Source organism: Aquarana catesbeiana, linkage group LG07 (assembly GCF_042186555.1).
Source record: "Aquarana catesbeiana isolate 2022-GZ linkage group LG07, ASM4218655v1, whole genome shotgun sequence".
NCBI lineage: Eukaryota > Metazoa > Chordata > Amphibia > Anura > Ranidae > Aquarana > Aquarana catesbeiana.
Window position 1 is genome coordinate 146,829,986 of NC_133330.1, and position 23,569 is coordinate 146,853,554.

Genomic DNA, 23,569 nt, shown 5'->3' on the forward strand with positions numbered 1-23,569 from the left:
TTGTTAATCTGAGTCATCTGCAGGTGACTCAAAAACAGCCTCTCTAGAAGTAGACTGTGAGGACCTTGAATCTGAATCAAGGATGATAATTGATTTCTCCAGTAATTTAGAAGAACTGGCAGGACATCTGAAGTGGTGATGGAGGTCCTTGTTGACCCGAGGGATGCCTGGGTCTCACACAACATAGTAAACACCCCTATAACCAGTGAGGGATTATGGACAGAGGTCAAAGGCTATTAAAGCGGCATTGTCCATCTATGCATCAATGAGAAGACATGTTGCACCATGTAGCAGAAAACTAGGCTAGCAGAATTATAGTTAATTTTTCCCAGCAGAGCTGAAGAAATGGCGTCCATTCTCCTGTGAAATGTGATGTTAGAGGTAGGGTTATACGGGTCCAACTACTTGGGAATTTGCATATCCCTGTGTTCCTCAATGGATGATAAAGAAATAGGTACATCACCTGTTTCAGCAGGTGTGTATAAGGAGATTGGGCAAACAGGATTAACATTTTTTGGCAGTTAGTCGGTGGTAAACATAGTGTAATGCCCCGTACACACGGTCGGATTTTCCGATGGAAAATGTCTCCGATCGGAGCGTGTTGTCGGAAATTCCGACTGTGTATGGACTCCATCGGACATTTTCCATCGGATTTTCTGACACACAAACATTGAGAGCAGGATATAAAATTTTCCGACAACAAAATCCATTGTCGGAATTTCCGATCGTGTGTACACAAATCCGATGGACAAAGTGCCACGCATGTTTAGAATAAATAAAGAGATGAAAGCTATTGGCCACTGCCCCGTTTATAGTCCCGACGTACGTGTTTTACGTCACTGCGTTTAGAACGATCGGATTTTCCGACAACTTTGTGTGACCGTGTGTATGCAGGACAAGTTTGAGCCAACATCCATCGGAAAAAATCCTAGGATTTTGTTGTCGGAATGTCCGAACAAAGTCCGACCGTGTGTACGGGGCATTACTGTTTTTGTGGAGTTATGTTTTAAGTTACATACAGTATATAAAAGTGGCTACTAAGGAACATACTAAAACTTATACAGAATGCCTTCACATGCCATGTTATAACTTCCTAACTGCTCTGATTCTGATCCCCTTGAAACTCCTAAAAAAGTTTACCCTTGTGATTTAATGCAGTATATTACTATAAGAATACAGTTACATTGCAAGACGTAAACATAACAAGTCTTGGTAGATTCTGAATATTATTGAATTAATCTCTGTTACATACTGTATAGAGAATGATCTGAGAACATACTGTATAGATAATGAGCTGAGAACAGGGACGCACCAGATGCTCTACATGTGCACACAGTTTTTTGTTGCTAGAAAATTCTAGGATGTTTGTGGATATTGGTGTGGTGGAGACTTTGTGAGTAGTGTATAGTACAATGCTAGGCCACATTGTCCTGCAGGTTATTGATACTTTCCTTTTTTTTTTTTTTTTTTTTTTTTAAACAAAATTGTTAATTAGGCTATCAGGCTGGGTTAATACTAGTGCGAATTGGATGCAGTTTTTTCCACATCCAATTGGCATGACAGGAGATTGTGATTGGCTCTCTATGGAGCGGTTCACATATCTCCATGGTGGCTCCAGAGCGGCTTGCACAGGAGTCCTGTATATCTTTGGCTCATTTCCAGGGTCGAATTCATGCGAAAATTCAGCCCTGATTCGTCCCTGAAACTGAGAACAGGGACGCACCAGACCCCTGCTGTCAGCAGCATCTGGCATAGATGTGAACCCAGCCTAAAACAGTGACTTGCCATTGTATATAATTATATGGTTTAATTAAAGTTTGCTGTAAGTTAATTAATTAATGCTACAAACTAAACTGTTTTTCACTTTCACTTTAGGGTATTTACAGTTGTATTCATGGAGTTCCTATAGAAGACAGACAGTCTGCAATGAATTCCCCTTCAGCTACAATGAATAATACTCATTCTAATATACTACGACTCCTCCGGACTGCCAAGAATATGGCTAATCTTTCTGGGGTAAATGGGTCTCCTCAGAGTGCATTAGACTTCATACGCCGGGAATCTTCAGTATATGATATCTCTGAACATCGGCGGAGCTTTACTCATTCCGACTGCAAATCTTTTCAGCCTGAGGAGAATCTTTTCAGTGACTACATCTCTGAAGTCGAAAGGACCTTTGGTAACCTTCAGCTTAAAGACAGCAATGTCTACCAAGATCATTTTCACCATCACAGACCACACAGTATAGGGAGTAATAGTTCTATTGATGGTTTGTATGACTGTGAAAATGCACCTTTCACAACACAGCCCAGATCACTATCCAAGAAACCTCCTTTAGATATAGGTTTGCCGACTAAACACCCAACAGCCCAAATAGGTGACCTTTATGGAAAGTTTTCATTCAAAAGTGATCGTTATGGTGCCCATGATGACTTAATTAGGTCAGATGTTTCTGATATATCCACACATACTGTCACTTATGGCAACATTGAAGGTAATGCAAAAAGGAGGAAGCAATATAAAGATAGTCTAAAGAAAAGGCCAGCATCTGCGAAATCTCGAAGGGAATTTGATGAGATAGAACTGGCCTACCGTCGGCGTCCAAGGTCTCCTGATCACAAACGCTACTTCAGAGACAAAGAAGGTCTACGAGATTTTTATCTGGATCAGTTCCGGACCAAGGAAAACAATCCCCACTGGGAACATGTAGACCTGACAGATATGTACAAAGAAAGAGGGGAGGAGTTGAAACATGAAAGTTCTTGTTCTAATAGACAACATCAGAAACATACAAATGAGTATGGGCAGAATGAAAGAAAACATGGCACTGGAGGAAATGCTTGGGAAAAAAATCTTTCTAACATGGAGTGGGAGGACAGAACTGCAACTAACTTTTGCCGTAACTGTCCTTCAAAGATGCACAATTATGCAGGGCAGAATACCAACCGTCCAGCTTGTATCCGCTGTGAAGTCTGCAAGAAGGCAGGAAACCTTTATGACATCAGTGAGGACAACTCACTTCAAGACTTGGATGCTCGGCCAATTCCACCTGCCAACTCAAAATATCCACAGAGCCCATCAAATGGCAAAGCCCAGAAGCGAAACCGAAGCAAGCTTCATCGCCAGCATTCATATGATACTTTTGTGGACCTCCAGAAAGAAGACGTGACCTTAGCTCCACGCAGTGTCAGCTTGAAAGATAAGGAGCGCTTCTTGGATGGCAGTCCATATGCCCATATGTTTGAAATGCCTAATGAGTCATCCTTTGCAAGCAAGTCCCATGGCCCAGGCCATAATCCAGGGGGGTACATGCTCAGCCGTTCCCTTTACCCTGACCGAGTCACACAAAACCCATTTATTCCAACTTTTGGGGATGATCAATGTCTGTTGCATGGGAGCAAGCCCTACTATTTTAGGCAACCAGCTATTGGTGGCTTAAAGGGAAGATCGGACTTCCGAGGGACTGGTAAATCACTCACTGCTTTACAAGCGGGTCCCGCTGGACGTTTCCAAAAAGACATTTGTATAGGAAATCAATCCAATGCCTGCGTTTCAAACAATAAGAACCCCAGATCTTTCAACAACTCTACCAATGGCCATGTGTATGAGAAGTTATCCAGCATTGAGTCAGACGTCTGAGAGGGGAATTTGGGCTGGGACCTAAATTCTGTGTTTCCCAGTTCCCAAATGTTATTCTCATACAGTGAAGCAGGACACAGGTGTTCTTGAATGCTGTTGGTATGGGATGCAATGCAGCTTTTCTATTCCCTTTCATTTTTCTTCTCTTCCTGGGGCCATCTCGTATTTCTATTCATACGGAGTTCATATCATAGCCTGAAGAAGCACCAAGCTGACAATAAAGAGGGGGGTTATTGTTTGTCTTAATTTACCTGAGACCTGGGCTGAGCGCTGTAAGGAAGGGAGGAGAATTTAATATGTACAGACATTCTTGAATTTTCTTCCTAAATCATGAAACGAAGAGCTTGGAAAAGACTTAGAATCAGAAGGGTCAGTTGAAAAAGAATAAAGAATAATTGGTGCAGGGGAAGTTTAGAATGAAAGAGGGTACTGCTTACACTATAGGAAGCTTCCAAAATCCTCTTAATGTAGGAATGCAAGCTAGGGCATTCTGTGTAGATGAGCCAATGACAACTGAAGGGATAACTGGGAACTGCCCTGGCTTAAGTGATAATGTATGTTTGTGTTGTGACTGTCTGCATACACAGGTAGCTGGAAATATATGACTGCATAAATCCTAAAGTGAGATAGCTCCACTTGTCCATCCATCAACTCAATTAATATCCCAACCATGCATTTGTTTTAAAACAATATTCAGTTTATTTGCATTTAGATCTGATCATTAGAGATTCCATACTCTGCACAGATATTTACTTTGCAAGCACACAAAGTAAAAAAAAAATCTCTTGGTTCTTTAAAGAACTGAAAATGTTTTTGCTGCTCAGGAACATCACAATAATATTTACAGCTACTTTTAATGCCCAGAAAAATAGTATTCCAATAGCAGGATTGGGATTTTTTTGATTTTCATTCATTTCTAGAATCCTGCAGTGTAATCTTAAAAAAAGTATATTTTTTATATTTATTTGGCTGTGCAAGACTTGTAATTTTGCTGTTCTGCAGTTCATTAGTTCTATGATCTCAGCCATAAGACTGTTTAAAATTAGAAATAGATATAGAATTATCAGGACAATAGGCTATATGAATCACATCTGCATCCAAGGGCTTCCTAGTATGGCACTGTCTTTTCAGGAACAGATAGTATCAGTCTGGGTTTAGGAATTATGGTTGTCCTTCATAATGAAGGCATTTTTTTTAGCACGCTTGAGGCTTGTCCTTTCACACAGCCTGTTTCCATACACCATAAACAGCATAATATTAAAATACCATATATCACGAGTGAGTTTTACCATTTCACACCTGATTTTTTTTATATCTATTTTGTCCAAGTAAAACCCCAGACACTTCTAATGGCTGCAATGATGTATTTTAAACAGATTAAATAGAAGAATTAAATTGATAAATACATAACCATGATTTTACCCTTGTTACAATGAATATACCAAACAATTGTGAAAAATCACTCTTGCCATTAAGCACATAATGTTTGGGCATTGTAAAATGATCCATATTTCTGAGGGCTAACTGTAACAAGCTCTGAATTTCAGCCTATAATATAATGTTCACGTATGTATATTTCCATTAACGTTTACTGAATTAGATGACATATTATTGGATGGACAACGGAAGATGGTTTAGCAAGTGTAGTGAGCACATGGTATGGTTGGTGTGGTGACTGAGGGCAGTATCCTAGCACAAGAGCTATGACCATAAGGGCATTAATCTTAATTTCTTCTAGGCGGCACATGGTTATAGCTGGAGATAATGGGAAGCGCCATCCTAGCCTCCAATTAGTCCTTCCATCACAATAAGTGTGAAGGGAGAGAAATCAGGGTGCCGCTTCGGTCATCAGAAAAACAGGATGGGGTCCTACCGCCCACTGTTAATTTTTTTAATTATTTTTTGTAAATATGTGGTTGGTTTTTTTTCAATAGACTTTTTAATGAATTTGTAGTTACACAGAGGGAGATGGCTGTGTGTCTTACCCCAAGACGCCTATTTTATAGGTTTGAAGGCTCTGTATCCCTGTGCCATTTCCCTGAGCTATTGGATCATAATATTTTAAGATCCCTTGCTCATTTTTTTTTCTTCATGTGCCAATTGACAGAGCTTGGTCCTGGAGTGAAGAAGATTTTTATTATGTGCCAATTCCTTGAGACTCTGAATTTATGTGCCAAATTACTGAAGCCACCTTAGAAACAAGGCTCTCATCAACTTTACCCTAACTTCATAGCCCTTACATCTATGAAGCCATTCAAGCAGAATGTGAAAATGGCAATATATTTGTCCCCAGATATGGTGGCACTACTGGCAAAATGGTTTAACCTTTTCTCTGCCAGAACCTTTGGCAGCTGGCTGTTCTAAAGATGTTGAATCAAAATAAAGTGTTGAATACAACTGAACTTATACTTCACACTTTGAGGCATGTGTATCAAGGTATAGATGTGGAATGCAATTTATGAGTTTTACTCAAGAAACGTGTATCAGGTTTCTGTGCCCTACAGAAGTCCACTTGAATTTATCCCTGTGCAGTATTGCTATACGCATTAGTTAATTTTTGTATACTGGTTATACCAGGTGCCACTTTCAAAGCGAAAAAACACAAAGGCAATAAGAACACGTTTTTATACTAGATATAGTCAGTAGTACCTTGCATATTTTTTCCTTGCATTAGTAAACATAGTGCAAACCCTTCTCAGTATATCTCATCTTCTTCTCTTTATTTGCATTTAATTTTTATAAACACACAGTTGCACGCATACATCACACTATTTCATATCTTTTAGCTGAGCAGTTATGTCATGAGTGCCATGACTGAAAGAACACATTTAATATTATTGTTTCTGGGGAACAGTTTTGAAAAGGCTTGAAGATATTTTGGCTGGTACAGCAGAAATGTTTGCCCTTTTTTCTTCAATAAATAGTATGTACTATAGGATTTTAAACTGAACATTTCTGCAAAGAGTTTGCTGACCTGATCCCAAATACTGTTCTGTTTTGAAAAGTAGTCAAGGAGCCAGTCTGCACAGAAAATCATAAAATCATATTTCAACATCAAAATATTTAATAAAATAGTTTGGATAGTAATGTATTAAGTAGTTAAGCATTTTTTAAAATAAAATAAAAATAATTAAAAACACATCCATTACCCTGAGCACTTACAAACACATGCAGAGCATGCATGCATACAAATAATTGTGCCATGCATCTTATAAATGACTGCGTCCATCAGAGTTAAAGAAATAATCTTAGTTCCCTCCTTTATGGTAACTCTAAATTGATAAGCTGGAAAGGCATTTAAAGCATAATCTACAGATAATTTTAAGTACCGTAAAACAGTTATCTCATCTTTTATTTTGTACAACAAATTTAAAATAAAATTGTGTTTGTGTGTGTACTAAAATACATTTTGGTGTAATTTTCCCTGAAAAGATAGAGTGTGCACATATCATGCACCTTAAAAAATTGCAGCTACCATGTTTTTATTCTACAAGGCCTCTGCATCCAAAATATTTATTGTTCTAGCCATTATTGCTGATTTCAAAACGTGTCCAAAAATTGATAAAAATGGCACTAGAGGGGAAGAGGTTAATGGGTAACTATAATGATAAAGTGCTGCCTCCCAATATGCCTCCGAAAATTCCTTTGAAATAAGTGCCTAAAGATATCATAACAATTATCCTTTTTCCCTGTTTCTACTTCCGTGTTCTGCCAATGAATCAACAGTGTCTACAGCTGGCATCTATAGACTACTGTGCCCTTTGATTTCTTTACTAGCTATTTGTGCAGCTTTAAAAAAATGCCCCCTGATCTGTAGACAGAAGGGGCCAGTTTTGGTAAGTATGTAAGCATTGGACAAGCGGACCTATATATAGTTAGGGGGCAGTACTCTATAAGTTAAGTTATTCTTTACATGTAAAGTCCAGTACTCAGTCCAATTTATTCAGAACAATGGAAATTCCCCAAATAAGTAATGAGGCAGTGAACAAAAATGGGTCACTCTACACTTGACTATAATGGGCCAGTTCTTGCTCCTAAAAGGAAAATTCAGCAATTGCAGAGGGATGCCTCAAATTGTGGCTCTGTGCAAACCTAGAAAGCAATGACACAGTCACACAAGCAGGAATTTAGGGTAATGCTCTGTATAAACAGTATATGCATCAGGCAGGATTTGCCATATTGCAAGGAAACAACATCTGCATTTTACCAATTTTAGAAAACCATAATAGGGCCTGCAGGATGTCTTGAAAAGGTAATCTGAATAACAATAGATTCTAAAATGACTTGTGTAATAATTATCTGTTATATCTTTTTTTTTTCTTTTTTTAGTTACAGCAAAGTCATCCTTTAAACCTTTCTATTATAGTCAGCAGTCACCTGATTTTATATAACTGCCAAAAAATTTTAAATGTAAAGGTTCTGCACATTGTTTTTAAAACCCCCCAGACATGTACTTTATTGTCTTTGTAATTATCTAACTTTTTTCCAGCTGTTTTTAAAACACTTGGACTGATCATGTAAACAAGGGCTTGTGTACATGACCATCACTGGCTTTTACAACCGAACATAGCACAGCTCAAATACATGTTTTCAAATGCAGGCTGTGAAACTGATATGCCTGCAATCAGGCCCGGACTGGGACAACAAATAGGCATTTAAGACTGAGCAGCCAATTTTTTCAGGAACCGGGGGGGGGGGATTCGGTAGGTATTTACGGGGGTGGCTGGTGTCAGTCTTCTCCACACTGTAATGTGCGGGGACACTATGATATAATGGGGACAGCACTGTAAAGTGCCACTGTAATGATTATCATAGTACGCACAGAGCCCCCTTACATCAGAGTCCCCTTACATCAGAGTCCACTTACATCAGAGCCTGCTCAGAGCCCCCTTACATCAGAGTCTGCACAGAGCCCCCTTACATCAGAGTCCACACAGAGCCCTTTTACATCAGAGTCTGCACAGAGCCCCCTTACATCAGAGTCTGCACAGAGCCCCCTTACATCAGAGTCCATACAGAGCCCTCTTACATCAGAGCCCACTCAGAGTCCACTTACATCAGAGCCCGCTCAGAGCCCCCTTACATCAGAGTCCACTTACATCAGAGCCCACTCAGAGCCCCCATACATCAGAGTCTGCACAAAGCCCCCTTACATCAGAGTCCGCACAGAGCCCCCTTACATCAGAGCCCACTCAGAGCCCCCTTACATCAAAGTCTGCACAGAGCCCCCTTACATCAGAGTCCGCACAGAGCCCCTTTACATCAGAGTCAGCACAGAGCCCCCTTACATCAGAGTCCGTACAGAGCCCCCTTACATCAGAGCCCACTCAGAGCCCCCTTACATCAAAGTCTGCACAGAGCCCCCTTACATCAGAGTCCGCACAGAGCCCCTTTACATCAGAGTCAGCACAGAGCCCCCTTACATCAGAGTCCGTACAGAGCCCCCTTATATCAAAGCCCGCTCAGAGCCCCCTTACATCAGAGTCTGTACAGAGCCCCATTACATCAGAGCCCGCTCAGGGCCCCCTTACATTAGAGTCCGCACAGAGCCCCTTTACATCAGAGTCTGCACAGAGCCTCCTTACATCAGAGTCTGCACAGAGCCTCCTTACATCAGAGTCTGCACAGAGCCTCCTTACATCAGAGTCCACACAGAGCCCCCTTACATCAGAGCCTGCTCAGAGCCCCCTTACATCAGAGTCCACTTACATCAGAGCCCGCTCAGAGCCCCCTTACATCAGAGTCCACTTACATCAGAGCCCGCTCAGAGCCCCCTTACATCAGAGTCTGCACAGAGCCCCCTTACATCAGAGCCCGCTCAGAGCCCCCTTACATCAGAGTCTGTACAGAGCCCCCTTACATCAGAGTCCGCACAGAGCCCCCTTACATCAGAGTCTGCACAGAGCCCCTTTACATCAGAGTCGTTTTACAGAGTGGGAGGCAGGAGAGAGGGTGATCTTACTCACCTCAGGATGGAGGCTCAGGCACAGGCTGTCTGTAGCATGTATTTTCTGAGTTACAACTTCCTTGATTTCTCCCTGAGTGTGTGGGTGGGGCAGACACAAAACTAGAGCGGCGGGAGGAGGAGGAGCAGTCTGTCCAAGCTGAGAGCGGAACGGTGGCTCTGAGGCTGAGCTGTGTGTGAGAGACACACAGCTCAGCCCATAACGTCATTTAGTTCTGCCGGAGAAGAAAGGTATGGCCGCATAGCGGGAGGTGAGTGGCAGCCGCGGCCTGTGTTAACCCTCTTGAGGCCGCGGTCACTGCTCACCTCCCGCTGTGCGGCCTGGACACCAACAGGCCACGGAGCGGGCAGCCCCAGCTCATGCGGGCCTCGGCCCACTGGGCAAATGCCCGGTCTGCCCTATGGCCAGTCCGGGCCTGCCTGCAATGTAAAAACATATCTATTAGAACATGCTGCATCCAGAGAAATGCAATGCAATATAGGTAAAGAGCAGCCTCATGTGCACTATGCCATTGAGGTAAATAGGAATATGCTGACCTGCATTTAATGCACATTTCCAACAAACATCAGCACTGTATCTGCAAGCCCCAAAGTAGGCAGGTGCACATAGTAGAGTTGATTTACCAAAGTAATATAGATTGTTCCTTAGCAAGGTGAATTTTCACTTAGCTTAGCGAATGAGATTAAGCTCTGCTGACTTTTATCATACAATCATGTGCAAGCAAAAATGTTTTTTATGTTTTCTTTCACACAATTCTTTGCAAAGTCAAATATCACCACATTCACTAAGCCAAGTGAAAATTCCACTGCAAAATGAAAAATTACTATGCTAAGTAAACAGCCTAAAATGTCTGTAGTAAATCAACTACAGTGACTTGAATATATTTGTCAGAAGAGCAGCAGACAAACCTCTTCAATGGACTGTGCTAAATCTTTTGTGTATATAACTGATCTGTAGCAGAGGTTAATCCTTTACCAACATGGATTTAAAATGGTATTAAACAAAAAACTGCATTAAAATACAGCTTACAAATACTTCAATGCGGTGGCTGCATTTGTTTTGTTTTTTAGGCTTTTTTCCTGTATTAAAACCTGGTGATCAGGCCATTAAATCTGTCATTTTTCAGCTTCATTTAACAGACCATGCTGTCCAGAAAAAGTGGCAGTTAGAGGGTTGACATAAACCATTTAACATTGCCAGGGGTGCTTACACTGTTCAGCGTTTTAACTCATTTTTGTAAAACCCTTTTCCCAAAAGAAAAAACTATTTAATTAACTGCTTAAAATGTGCTAGCTAAAGTTCAGCTTTAATTTTATTGTCAAGTCTAAGCCTATTAGTATATCTAATACTACCCTCTCCACAGATTTACAATGCTGTGTTGCTTTATTTATTTATTTTGTTTCTATTTGTTGAACTGGTTGGACTTTTTTCTGCCTAACTATGTAATTACTTGTTGGATCACCAAAAATGGAGCAACCACCACATTTTATGATTGGAAGCTGCAAAATCTTATATTTTTTTTCTGGGTTTAATACTGTTTTAATCGTTTAAATGTAGTGACCCCTCATTTAGGACTTCTTGGCTCAAGACTTAAAAGGTATACATAGTGATTTGAAAATATTTTTATAGGAAGGGATCAGGTATAGAATAACTATCAAAAAGCTGAACACCTCTTCCAGACTTTAAATCATTCAGTATAGCAGCCATTTATAAAATGAAAAAGGAATGAAAACTTGATTGAATGAGCAAAAATGCTTGTGATAATCTTAATTCACTCACAGTCCCTTTCAAAAGAATGCTGGAGATATTAACAAAGAATTCTCTGCTCAGTGATGCATTTGGCCTAGAAATAGACTAATCCAGTTCTGGGCTATGGCCTTGGTTCATGTTTGGTGTTACCAGAGAGAAGAGCAGGGATCATTATTCTCTGGCTGGGAGAAAACTAGCTATTTGTTCCTATCACGCAGTTAACGCTAAGAAGAGTTTTCTCTTAACTGAAATTGTACATGGTGCCCATAAGTACTTAAGATTAGCAGGCTCACTGTTCCCAAGAATCATTTTCACTGTAATATTTATAGGCTATATTAAGAGGGTTTGCCCTCTTAATATATAACCTCTTTACATTACCCCTGTTTATACAGGGGTAATGTAAGTGTAACCAAATACTTCTTCATGCGCTTCATGGTTGTTAAACTTATCTCTATTTTATTTTTGGAACAAATTATGCTGGTCAAGGAGAGGCTAGGAGCAAACTGAATTGATATTACCCCTGCTCTCTCTATTTTTTTTATATATCAAAAATCATACTGTGTTTGGCAAGTCTATAGCTGGCCATACATAGCTTACATTTTGACTGATTTCTGCTGAATCCACAGAAAGTTGTGTCCTGTTGACACCACCCAGCTTGACAAAGCTTGACTGAAAAGTCAAAGGAGCCAGGAAATTGTCTGCCAAGCAGTGACTGCATTCGGTCAGCATTCTCAGTGCAGATTTCTCCATCCTCGTTGCTTAGAGTGGATGGAGGAATCTCTTGATTTTCTCGTGTTCAACCCATAGCCTGAACCAGAGAAGTTTAGTTATGTATGGCTAGTCTTGCCTCTATGCATTTCCTTCAGTGGAGGAGTAAGTACTAAAGAAGATGACCCCTTCCTAGGCACAAAATACTTTTTAGGGCTCAGAGATTTCTGTTAGAAAATTCTGCTTGGTAAAGTAGAATTTACTGTTGCAGAGGTTAATGGTTTCTGCATGCAATCTAACAGTAATTACACATTCATTGCATGCATCTATACGTTCACATGTATTCAAGAGATAATTGCAACAGCTGCACTGTAATTGTGCTGTCAAATTAAGTTGTTGCTATAATGTTATATATTAGCTTATAACACATCCATATAGCAGGTTCATTAACTGTTCTTTGTTTAAAGTAAAACAGTCATGACGAAACATGATGGGAAGACTTAGGAACATTGTTTATTGACTTGCAGTCGATGACTTTCTCAAATGCTTCACAATGCATCATGTCTAGCTAGCATAATTTTAGAAACAAAAATAATCTAATAAAAATAAATGATCACATATATGATTTTACTTTTAATGTTTTAATCATATACATAAAACACATACCACAAGATTTCTTGCAACATGCAGGTAATAGAAATGCATGCCTTTGAAAGCTTATAAGCTTATGCCATGCATATGATTGTTTTAAAGTGAGATTCTGACCATACAAATCCCTTATCAGTTTGATCAATATGTAAACAATTTTGAATTACATTCTAGTGTTTATAATCCTGTTTTGCCATATTTGTTTTCATGCACAGTTACATTTTTATACATTTGCTTCTAAGATGTTAACATTATACAGATAAATTCTAGAGTATATCGGTACATTATTGATCTGAATGTAATTGTTAAAAACAAACCTACTGCCCTCAATCATGTTTACCCTGATACATTAATATGCTTCTAATCCTTGCTGTTTTCAGTCAGCGGGGCTGACATCCTAAACTACCATAGCTATTTTAAAGTGCAAATACAAGACATACATTTACATATGTCTAAATAAAAATGCAAAGAAGGTGTATCTAGCTAAAGAGTTAGAGCATTGTCAGCCAATGACGGAATAAAATATTAGTAGTAACATGGTCCCAGCAGTGAACTCATATTAATCAATGTTTTGCCTGGCAGCATTATTTTTCAATTTGATATTCTTATTCCCGCTAGTATTGATGTTTGCTGTGCTTTTTAATTAAAAAGACGTCGTGCTGGGGAAGGAAAACACCTGACAAGGTCGAGCCAGTTCTGCAGGCTCAAATTTAAAGTGCAAGAAGCCTGTGGCTTTGTCGTTCATGATGGCTGCATTTGTACAGTGGTTTTTGTTATGTCCTTGGCTATGCCATGCAAACTAAGAATTAATCATTAGGAAATGGATATGCCTAGTTTTAATACAGTTTATACAGACTACCAAGTATCACTCCCATTCTGTCTTCTGCACTTTGCTTCTCACTTATTAGCATGTAGAGCACACAAACCAGACACAAGACAGCTTTGATTATCTTTAACTATTGGACATGTGTATACTATTGCTTGATATGATTTACATCGCATTGCTATTCTTTGCTATATTTATTAAGTAATGCAATTTGAATTGTAACAAAGGAATGTGGTGGTCATATCTTAGCAACTTGAGACAGTGAAACAAGTGCAAAGAAAGCATGTAGACTTTCATCTGACATCCAATTGCAGTTCATAATAAAAGTTGCTGAATTGCAAAATACCTTACATTGGCATGCACAGTTGTTTCTATAGCATGAAGTGACCATTGTTTTCAGCTGTAGGGTTATTACACTGAATATAGGTACATAACGATATCTATTTTCCTAACATCAATATAAGACAGCAGCCATAACACACTATAGGGTCTTGTAGAGTTCATCAGTATTACTTTTAAAGGCATCAGACAAGGTAGCAGTGTTGCTGGTTTAAACCACATTGTTGCAAGGTAATACTAACCTAAATATCCAAAATATATATTTTTTCAAGTTCTGCTGGGCTATATTTAAGGGATCCTGTGATTATAATAAAACATATTTTGTGTAATTAAATATATGTCAAGCTAAGAGAATGAAGCTCTATAGATCTTGCATTTGACTTCTCTTTCCTTGATACACATGCTTTTAATAGAATGAAAAGGTGCAAAAAATAGCAATTGGAAATGTTACTGTTGTGCCCACAATTCTCTGGGGTTCTGTATGCCAGACAAAGGATGGAGAGAATGAGATACTTCAGGGATACAGGTAATGATACAGTCATTCTCCTATGTAATTTCAAGTGTGTAATTTTTCTTCTTTGTGGTTTTCCACTTTTGGCTGTAGAAATGTTTGCCGTTAATGTATAGGAAATATTTCATTTCTTGAGTAGCTTTTTCTTGTGTGGTTGGTTCTATCTACTCATTTATTTATCTTTCTTCTTCACAATCAGCTGCTTTTCTGGCTGAAATGCATTATCTCTAGATGCTGCTACCATGTATGAAAAATCATGTAGTATTCTGAGCGTACCACGAGATGGAGCTGTGATTGGAAATCATGGTTTAGAGAAAAAAACAAAACTGTTGCCAGGAACATTTTCAGTGCCAAATTTTTATTACGTGGTTTAGTGGTTGAAAAAAAAAATGAAAATGTAAAATGTGAAATCTGTACTACCAGCAGACAGTGCAATCAAGTCATTGTTTAATGTCTACTGTATTTTAATGTCACCTCACTTGTTAGTAGCAAGTGATCACAAAATATTGCCACATGCTTTTTCAAAAATGTTACATAATGTATTTGGGAGATTCACCTATTAATGTTAGTGGTCCCATGGAAAAGTGCATTGGCACAAAGGACAATTCAGATGTTAGAAACATTTATATTGGTGAACTCCCTTTATGGTCACAGAAACAAAGGATAAAATGGCAATGCAAAAAATTGGAAAATACTCCCCACTAAACCTTTACTCACTTGGGAGGTTATAATGCGGTTAAAGAAAAATGGAACAAAGAAGGATCATATTATCAAGGTGGCGGTACTCCAGGAGACATATCCCAATGTTTTGACACTAGGCTTTTTTCTGAATTTTGTTTTAAAGAAACTGTGTTTAGAGAAGAATCTGACTTCTTGAATTACACTTAGTAATATCATTACATTAACTTTATATCATTTCAGAGGTACATGCCATTATATGCCAACCACAACAATTGTAACATCATATGTATGTTTAAGAAACAGTACAATTGAGGTTAATGAAAGTCAACACTGACTACATTGGTTAATAAACTAAATAACTCTTCCTTGGACTTACAGGGCCCTTCATACATCAAGACAGATTTTGAGGAAGATTAAAATGTTTTTAATCTTCAAAATGATGCCAGTTTTCCCCATGTTGGTTACATAATCTAGGAGAAAATTATGGCAATAATACTTAGAAACTGGTAACATCTCTGTATAAATTTACTTTTCTATAAATTTAAGCTATTTTAAATGAATACAGTCAGTCATTGGTAATAAATATCAGATGACAGTGAATTACATTTCCATGCAGGTGTTTGGACCTCCAGAAGCCGTAATCATTTAAACTGAAACTTACATCACAGCCCAGGAAAGAAATAAGAGCAGCTATATTTGGTGTACAGAAAGCCAGAACTGTGATTTTTTTTCTGTTTGTGTTAATTTTTTTAGTTTTTTTTTTAATGTGTTCATGAACAAGAAAAAAAATTAAAAAAATTGTTTACTATAATTCCTCCTCTGCTGTTTACAAATAAAAGTTTTAAAGGGACAGAAACTTTAAATGAAAATAACGTATATATAAATATATATATATGTACATATATATATTGAAGTTAATTCACAGGCGTTTTACATTATGAAACAGGGTGTTTTTTTTAAGTCAAATGTTTAAAGAAAAAAAAAAAAAGGAGTTCAAAATTATCTCTGACTTTCATGTTGTTTATATGTGTGTAAAATTGAACAAACAAATTTTGAAGGCAATTTTTCAACGCCTCTTAACTGGTATAATAAAAAGAATAAAATAAAAGGACTCAATGGAATTTTGCCAGAGACTTTGCGACTTATGGGTATACAATTATCTGAGGAAACAGTTTTGTGCTACTTCACTGAATAACTTTTCATTTTATACATTTTAAGTTTGCCTGTTAAAATATATCTCAGCTTAGGTCAAGATCACAACTTTTACATTACCTAAGTATCAAACAATGGAAACATACCTGATATGTTCAGAAATGTTTCATGGAAAATTCTATTTATGATTAAGTAATCGGAATTATTTTTAAATAAAATAACATATACTATTATTAATTGGGGAAATGGTAAATGCTTTTAGTTTGGTGTTATTTGTTTCTTGAACCAATTATATTAAGAAATAACAGAAAGAAATGTAGACCATAAAACACTGTTGAATTGACACTCACTACCTGAGGAGACATGCTGTTTACAAAAAACCCCCAAAAAGATTAAAAAGTTACTTATTTTTGCTGAGGAAAAAGCACTCTTCCCCTAGTTAGTAAAATGTATACAAGGATTATAGGAAACGCAGTTGCAGAGTTCTACCTGCTGTTCCATTGTAATAAAGCTCACAATTTGTTTTCACCCACTTTCTGCAATCAGTTCCTACTTACTAAGTGCTGAATGGAAGGATTTTCTTGCTACAGCCACATCATCAGTGCCAGTGTTGTAATAAGAGAAAAGAATGCTGGGAACTGCAGTGAGCTAATTACATGCGTAGGAAATTGCATTTTTGGGGGAATTCTGTTCACCAACTGTATACAAAATGCCCTTTTACAAGAAAGGCCTGTTGAATATTTTTGCCCTTTTTAGAAAATTATAGATGGCTGCAGATGAAAGCAGAAAGTAAATTTATATTAACGCTTAATTACAAAAAAAAACTTATATAGCAAGTATATATTATATAAAGTTTAAACAAATGTGGAGTTACTCTTTATTAGACATGTGCAGGACGAAAAAATGTGTTTTGTTTATTATTTTCTATTATTTTGTATTCCATTGTTTTGGATTCTATTCTAATTTATTCTATTCAAATTAGAATTTATTCTATTTGAAATTTGAATTTCAGAAGACAGTCATATTCTTTCTATTTATTCTATTCTATTGCTTTTCTATTCTGTTCTCTTATTTTTTATTCTATTCTTTTTATTATTTTCTTTTCCATTCTATTCAAATATTTTCTTTTCAAATTTATTCTATTCGAAATTCGAATTTCTGAAAATGGTTACGTTATATTCTTTCTATTTTATTTATTCTATTGTTTTTCTATTCTATTCTTTTCTATCCTCATTTTCTTTTCAGTTATTTTGGATTCCGTTGTTTTGAATTCTATTCAGCACTGTGCCATATGTGCATGGGGCACTGGTGGTACCCTGTGACAGATGTTGATGGGACAATGTTACACTTTGGCAGACGTTGATGGGGCACCTGTGCACTGTGACAGAAATTTGATGGGGGAACTGGTACCCTGTGACAGATGTTGATGGGGCACCGGTACACTATTCTATTCCAGCATAATGATTCCAGCAAAACCTTATCCACTACAAACATGAATAGCTGTTTGCCAAGATGAGGAACTAGGGTCAATGAATTTCACATAAATTACCACTTCTTCAGGACCTCTTAAATGTACATGATCACAAGTGGATTATTTTTCGGATTCCAATTTATATACTTTTCATGCATCTTGTAACTAGACCACACAGTATACAGAGATGTACTGGTGGAATATCCAGGTATAGTCTCGCTGGCCCATGGGAGAATGATCATCCCCAGAGTAGAGCGCTTTATACGGAAAGACCCCAGAGTTTCCACATGGTAGTATGAGGGGCAAGCCATCACAATTTGACACATGTTTTTAATATTTTAATGGTAAAATAAAGATTTTGTACATATTTTTCTTACATAAGTGCACTTGCATGATCACTGGAGGGATATTTAAAATCCTACTACCTACCTTTGTTGCAATATATTTACTATAGGGATGATACCCTCCACTAGCACATCTTTCTAGTTGATCACCCCCCCCATATATAGCCAACAAACACACAGAGAAAACCTCTTTATATTATATTTTATTGTATTGTATTCTTTTTTTGAAAATCTATTTCTAATTTTTTCTAATTCCATTTCCATTCAAATTTGTTTTCAAATTCGATTTCAATTTGTTTTCAAATTCGATTTCAATTTGTTTTCAAATTCGATTTCAATTTGTTTTCAAATTCAAATCAAATTTTGTTGAAATTTCGATTTGTTAATTCGGATTAGTTTAAATTTGTTGCTATTGTAATTCAGTAATTCGGAGACATCAGATTTTCCGAATAATAAAAAAATTGTTCAAATTTCATTTTGGAACGAAGCGAACTGCACATGTCTACACTTTATGTAATTCTCAACGTTCATACAACTAGTAACGCAAAAGTTAATTTAGTTAGTCGAATTTATCATCAAATGTACAAATTCCATCCTTACTGCAGTCATACAACAAATTCCTCAGACAATTATTTGACAAATCTGTCATCTACACATTTCAATTACTTATTGTTCCAAATCAGAGACTCCTATGAATTGGACTGTTGGGAAACTTTGTGGGGGTAGAACATGAACATTTTACAACAGATAGAACATTTCCATAAAACCAACCGCTTATTAGTATTTTAGTTTTGTTCCAATGCTCAGTGACAATTTAGGTCAGAAGAAAATGGCGGAAGGTACAGGAGGTACCCATGGCAATCAAGTCAGTTCCCACTAATGATTTTGTACTCTGAAGATTAGAAAATGAAAGAGCTGCTAGAATAGTCAGTCTTTACCTGTCCTTTGTTTACAGGAGAGTATGATGTTTTTTCAATAGGCACATATTTTGATCATTATTGTAATTTTTAGCTCAAAATAACCTATTGATTTAATTTTCACAGTTTACTTGCTTGCTCTTCCATTTTTTTTTTGTTTTGATTGCATTAGATATGGAGATAAGTAGATAAATACAAGAAAGGGTTTTCGTATTTTTTTGCGATGCTACAGCCCTTCTGCTTACCAAGTGTTGAGATAAGACATTAGCCACATATGTAGTACTTCATTCTCAATGGGTCAGTGGATTCATTCACTTGCATTATGAGAAGGGTCAGTAGAGGACAATTCATGTATAGAGAGGCAAAAAACAGAGTATATATTTGTATTTTTTTTAAAAAACAGGTTTTATATGTAAAATAAATATAAACAGATAAATCATCTATCTATCTATCTATCTATCTATCTATCTATCTATCTATCTATCTATCTATCTATCTATCTATCTATCTATCTATCTATCTATCTATCTATCTATCTATCTATCTATCTATCTATCCACCTGTTTATTTATCATGTCATATAGAAAGCTGCATGATACTACTGGTATCGTCAGTGCAAATACATCAAGCAGGTCCCCCAAACCACTGCCAAACAGTAATCAAACAAATAGGAATGTGGTTCAAATGCAACTTATTATGTCTTTAACTTAGCAATATTTTAGGCCATACAAGGTGTAATAAAGCATTAGACTGTATTACTTAAAAGTTCCTATGTTTAACCTTTCAGATATGTGAGTATCTTACAGTAATTTCAGGTGACTCAAAAGTATAATAATAAAAGGCATTTATTTAGCTTGATAAAAAGATGTATTACAAATGATGAAAAATAGATAAATAAAGTATTCAATCCAGGAGAGTCAAATTTCCATTAAAATGAAATACCTGGAGGTGACAGTCCGCTTGATTCAGACTATTCTTCAATTCTGAATCCAGCTCAAATGGCTTTGTCTTCTATGTATATATATATATATATATATATATATATATATATATATATATATATATATATATATATATATATATATAGCAGCTCAAAAATTAGTCATAACTGGTTTGAGCCACATCATAGAATAAAAAAGGTCAGATGTTTTCAGCTTCCCACAAAATAATGGGACCAGATGTCTCATTATACATTAGACACATTGTATATAAATTTCTTGGCTCAGCCTCATGCCAGCACAACCTCGGGTCAACCTCACCCCTTGACCCCGTATAGGACACTCCTTTATAGACAGATAAAAGGCAGGCAGTACCTGGTGCAGGTGTTATTATTCTGTCCTTGCTCCAGACATTCCTGTTTGTACTGCCTGCCGTGTGTCCCTGCAGTGGAAGGTCCATTGTTGGGGGTAAATCTCTCTGAAAAGGGCTCTCCTGGTGCCGGAGTGAAGTGCAGGCTAAATGCCGTAAGTCGTGCTGGAAGCGTCCATCCTGGGCTTATTTTTTTCATTCTCCCTTTTTTTTAGTTGTATATTTCCTTGTTTTTGCTCTCCCCTTCATGCTGTCCCGGCGTCCGTGTCAGATCGGCCGGGCACTGGATAATGATGTCTGTGAGATTTTTTAAAACCTCCCTTCCTCTTCCTGTGATTTTGCGTTCCACCTGCGTCCCAGTGAGGCCGGCGTGGATGGATGATGTCACCGCTTGTGTCCGGATTGGTCAGTCAGTCACGGCTGTGATTGGCTCTCCAATCCGCCACTTCTGATTGACCGAAACGGTGTGAGGGCAGCAAATTTAAACTTGCAAAGGGGAAGCTTCTGTGTGGCTGTTAGCACACAACACTGATCATCCAGACTGGCAAGCTGATCGCTGAGCTGCCTGTGCTGTGTCCTTTACCTTTCTGCCTGTGTATAATTTCAGCCTTGCTTCTCCTGCAGCCTGATGACAGTCCCCAGAAGAGTTTTTTACTTCATTGCTCACTAGCCTTGCCCAGCCAGTAAGTGCAGTGCAGTATGTGTTGGTTTTTGAAAAAAAAAAAAGAAAAGAAAAAGGGAATTTATTTGTTAAAAAAAAGGGGAAGAGAAAAGGAGAGAATATAGAAAATAGTTTTTTTTAGAGGATTCAGTTTTTGTTTAAAAAAAAAAGTAAAGGATATATATATATATATATATATATATATATATATATATATATATATATATATATATATATATAAATAATAGATTTTTTGTAAGGGTTAAATTTTTTGCTCCTGTGTCCCTAGCCCAGGAGGAGCTCGCTTGTTCCTATGCAGGAGGCACTGAAAACTTCAGAAAGGTAAGGGACACCTGTAGGCTTTTAAGTTTGCCTCTAGCACCGGTTGTCTGTGTTAGGCTTACTAATGGTTATTATAGCAGGGGGAGAGGTCCTTCACTCAGAAACCACAATCCTCTAGTGACCTTCGTTCTCTGTCTCCTCGCGCTTCCCACTCTAAAGCAAAGTCAAAGCGCAACCATATCCAGTGCAGCCCTTCAGCAGACTCTGCAGGCCCATCGTCTAGACATCATCGATCACCCACCGATCATGGAGCAGCTTCCCCGGCGGATATGGTCACCAATTCTTGTTGGGCTTGTGGTGCAGTCCCATTACTAACCAAACACCTTTATAAACGATGTTTTAAGGAGCCCTCCCAGGGTCACGTGGTCAACGAGGACGTAGAGCTATACATCAAGAGGGCTGTGGAAGAAGGGGTAAGGGCCCTGTTGCCAGGCCCTTTGGCGGCGGCAGTGACTAGTCGCCTGAAGAGAAAGAAGGAGGACTCTCCAGAACCTGGAGCCATTAGTTCTGACTCAGAGGGGGACTCAGAGTTTGGTCAAGAGAGTTTGGACACATATTCGTTTGATTTCTCTCTGGTACCCTCGTTTATATCTGCCGTCAAGCTGGCTATCGATTGGGAGGAAGAATCTTCAGTCACTCAGGGGCAGAGAAAATATTACCCGAATTTGAAAAGAGAATTCCCAAAATTTCCTTTCATAGTAGAGATCAAGGAGTTAATGGAGGAGGAATGGTCCAAGCTGGATAAAAGACCGGCACTGCGGAATAGGATCAATAAGTTATACCAGTTCCGACCCTCAGACGTGGAACCATGGGATACCCCTCCTAAAGTGGATGCGTCCTTGCAGCGTCTTGCAAGGCATATCACCCTACCATTGGAAGAGACAGTGTCTTTTAAGGATTTAATGGAATTGAGGGCTGCCTCGGAACTGAAGAGGACCTTTACCACTGCAGGGACTGCCTGCAGGCCGGCGGTGTCCCTAACCTCAATTGCCAAAGCCGTCAGGGTCTGGGCTTCAAATGTGGAGTCCGCATTGGGTTCTCAAGCCCAGGAAGAAGTGTTCTCATCAAATCTTCAAGGCTTGAAGTTGGCAGCTGAGTTCATAGTGGAGGCGGCGGTGGATTTGGTCAGGTTCACCTATTGTATCAAGGCCCACTCAGTCATGACTAGGTGGGCTCTTTGGCTCAAGCATTGGTGCACGGATTATGCCTCAAAGCAAGCTTTTCCCTTTTCAGGAAATACACTCTTTGGTAAGACGCTGGAAGAGGCCTTCTCCCCCAGGATCAGAAGCGATGTCCACAGTCATTTGGACAAATAGAAGACCCCAGGACCAGTTCAAGGAAGCCAGGTCCTATCGGCCAGGCAGAGAGTTTTCATGTTTTTCATGGCGATCTTGTGGTACCTTTGCCGATAACTCCAAATCAAAAGCTCCTCAAGCTCCGAAAACCACGGCCAAGTCCTTTTGAAGGGCGGCCTGCCCAGGGATCGCCAGTAGGGGCAATGCTGGCCATTTACGGCCAGCATATAATGGATATATAATGGATTCCTGAGTCCTGGAAGTAGTTTGGAATGGCCTTCGTCTTCCGTTTCGAAGTGCTCCTCCAAAGAGGTGCTTTGTTGCAACAAGGATTCCTACTTCAGCAGAGAAGCGGGCATCACTGGAAGCATACATCAGGGAGTTGCTCGCTCTTCACGTTGACGTACCAGTACCATAGGAGGAGCAGGGTTGCGGGGAATACTCCCCTCTTTTTCTTGTCCAGAAAGCATCAGGAAAATGGTCATTCTGTCCTGGACCTGAGAGGCCTGAATGCCTTTTTGAAGCCACAGCCATTTCGGATGGAGTCTCTCAGAATTATTGCAGAGGTAATCCGTTGGGGTGACTGGATGGTCTCGGTGGACCTCGAAAATGCGTACTTCCCAGTGGCCAAGGTTCATCAATGCTTCCTAAGGTTCTGCTACGCAGGCGGCCACTTTAAATTCAGGTGCCTTCCCTTCAAGCTCAGCTCGGCTCCAAGGACTTTTACAAAGGTTCTAGTAACGGTAATTGCCTATATTCGACAAAGAGGAATAAGAATATTCCCCTACTTGGATGATATCCTGATGTTTGCCCAGTTCGAGGATCTTTTGCGTTGGACTCTCCGTGACAGATCTTAGTTTATCTGGGCATGTCTTTCGATACACTCCAATACAAGGTGTTCCTTCCACAGGACAAGATAGACCACATGTCAGCGGAGGCCCTGAAGATGGAAGCCTCCCCTACTATTACGGTACATGAGGGGATGAGTTTTTTAGGGAGCCTGACGGCCTGT

General features: G+C 38.7%; 1 protein-coding gene across 1 annotated transcript in view; it reads left to right on the plus strand.

The window, feature by feature from the left end:
• The window catches only part of GRIN2B (glutamate ionotropic receptor NMDA type subunit 2B), a 1,456,453-nt gene extending 1,447,778 nt beyond the window's left edge, over positions 1-8,675 (plus strand). Inside the window, exon 14 of the mRNA XM_073592711.1 lies at positions 1,876-8,675. Coding sequence (XP_073448812.1) covers positions 1,876-3,639 — 1,764 coding nt within the window. The 3' untranslated portion in view covers positions 3,640-8,675. The remainder of the gene's footprint in view (positions 1-1,875) is intronic.
• The last annotated feature ends 14,894 nt before the right edge of the window (positions 8,676-23,569 follow it).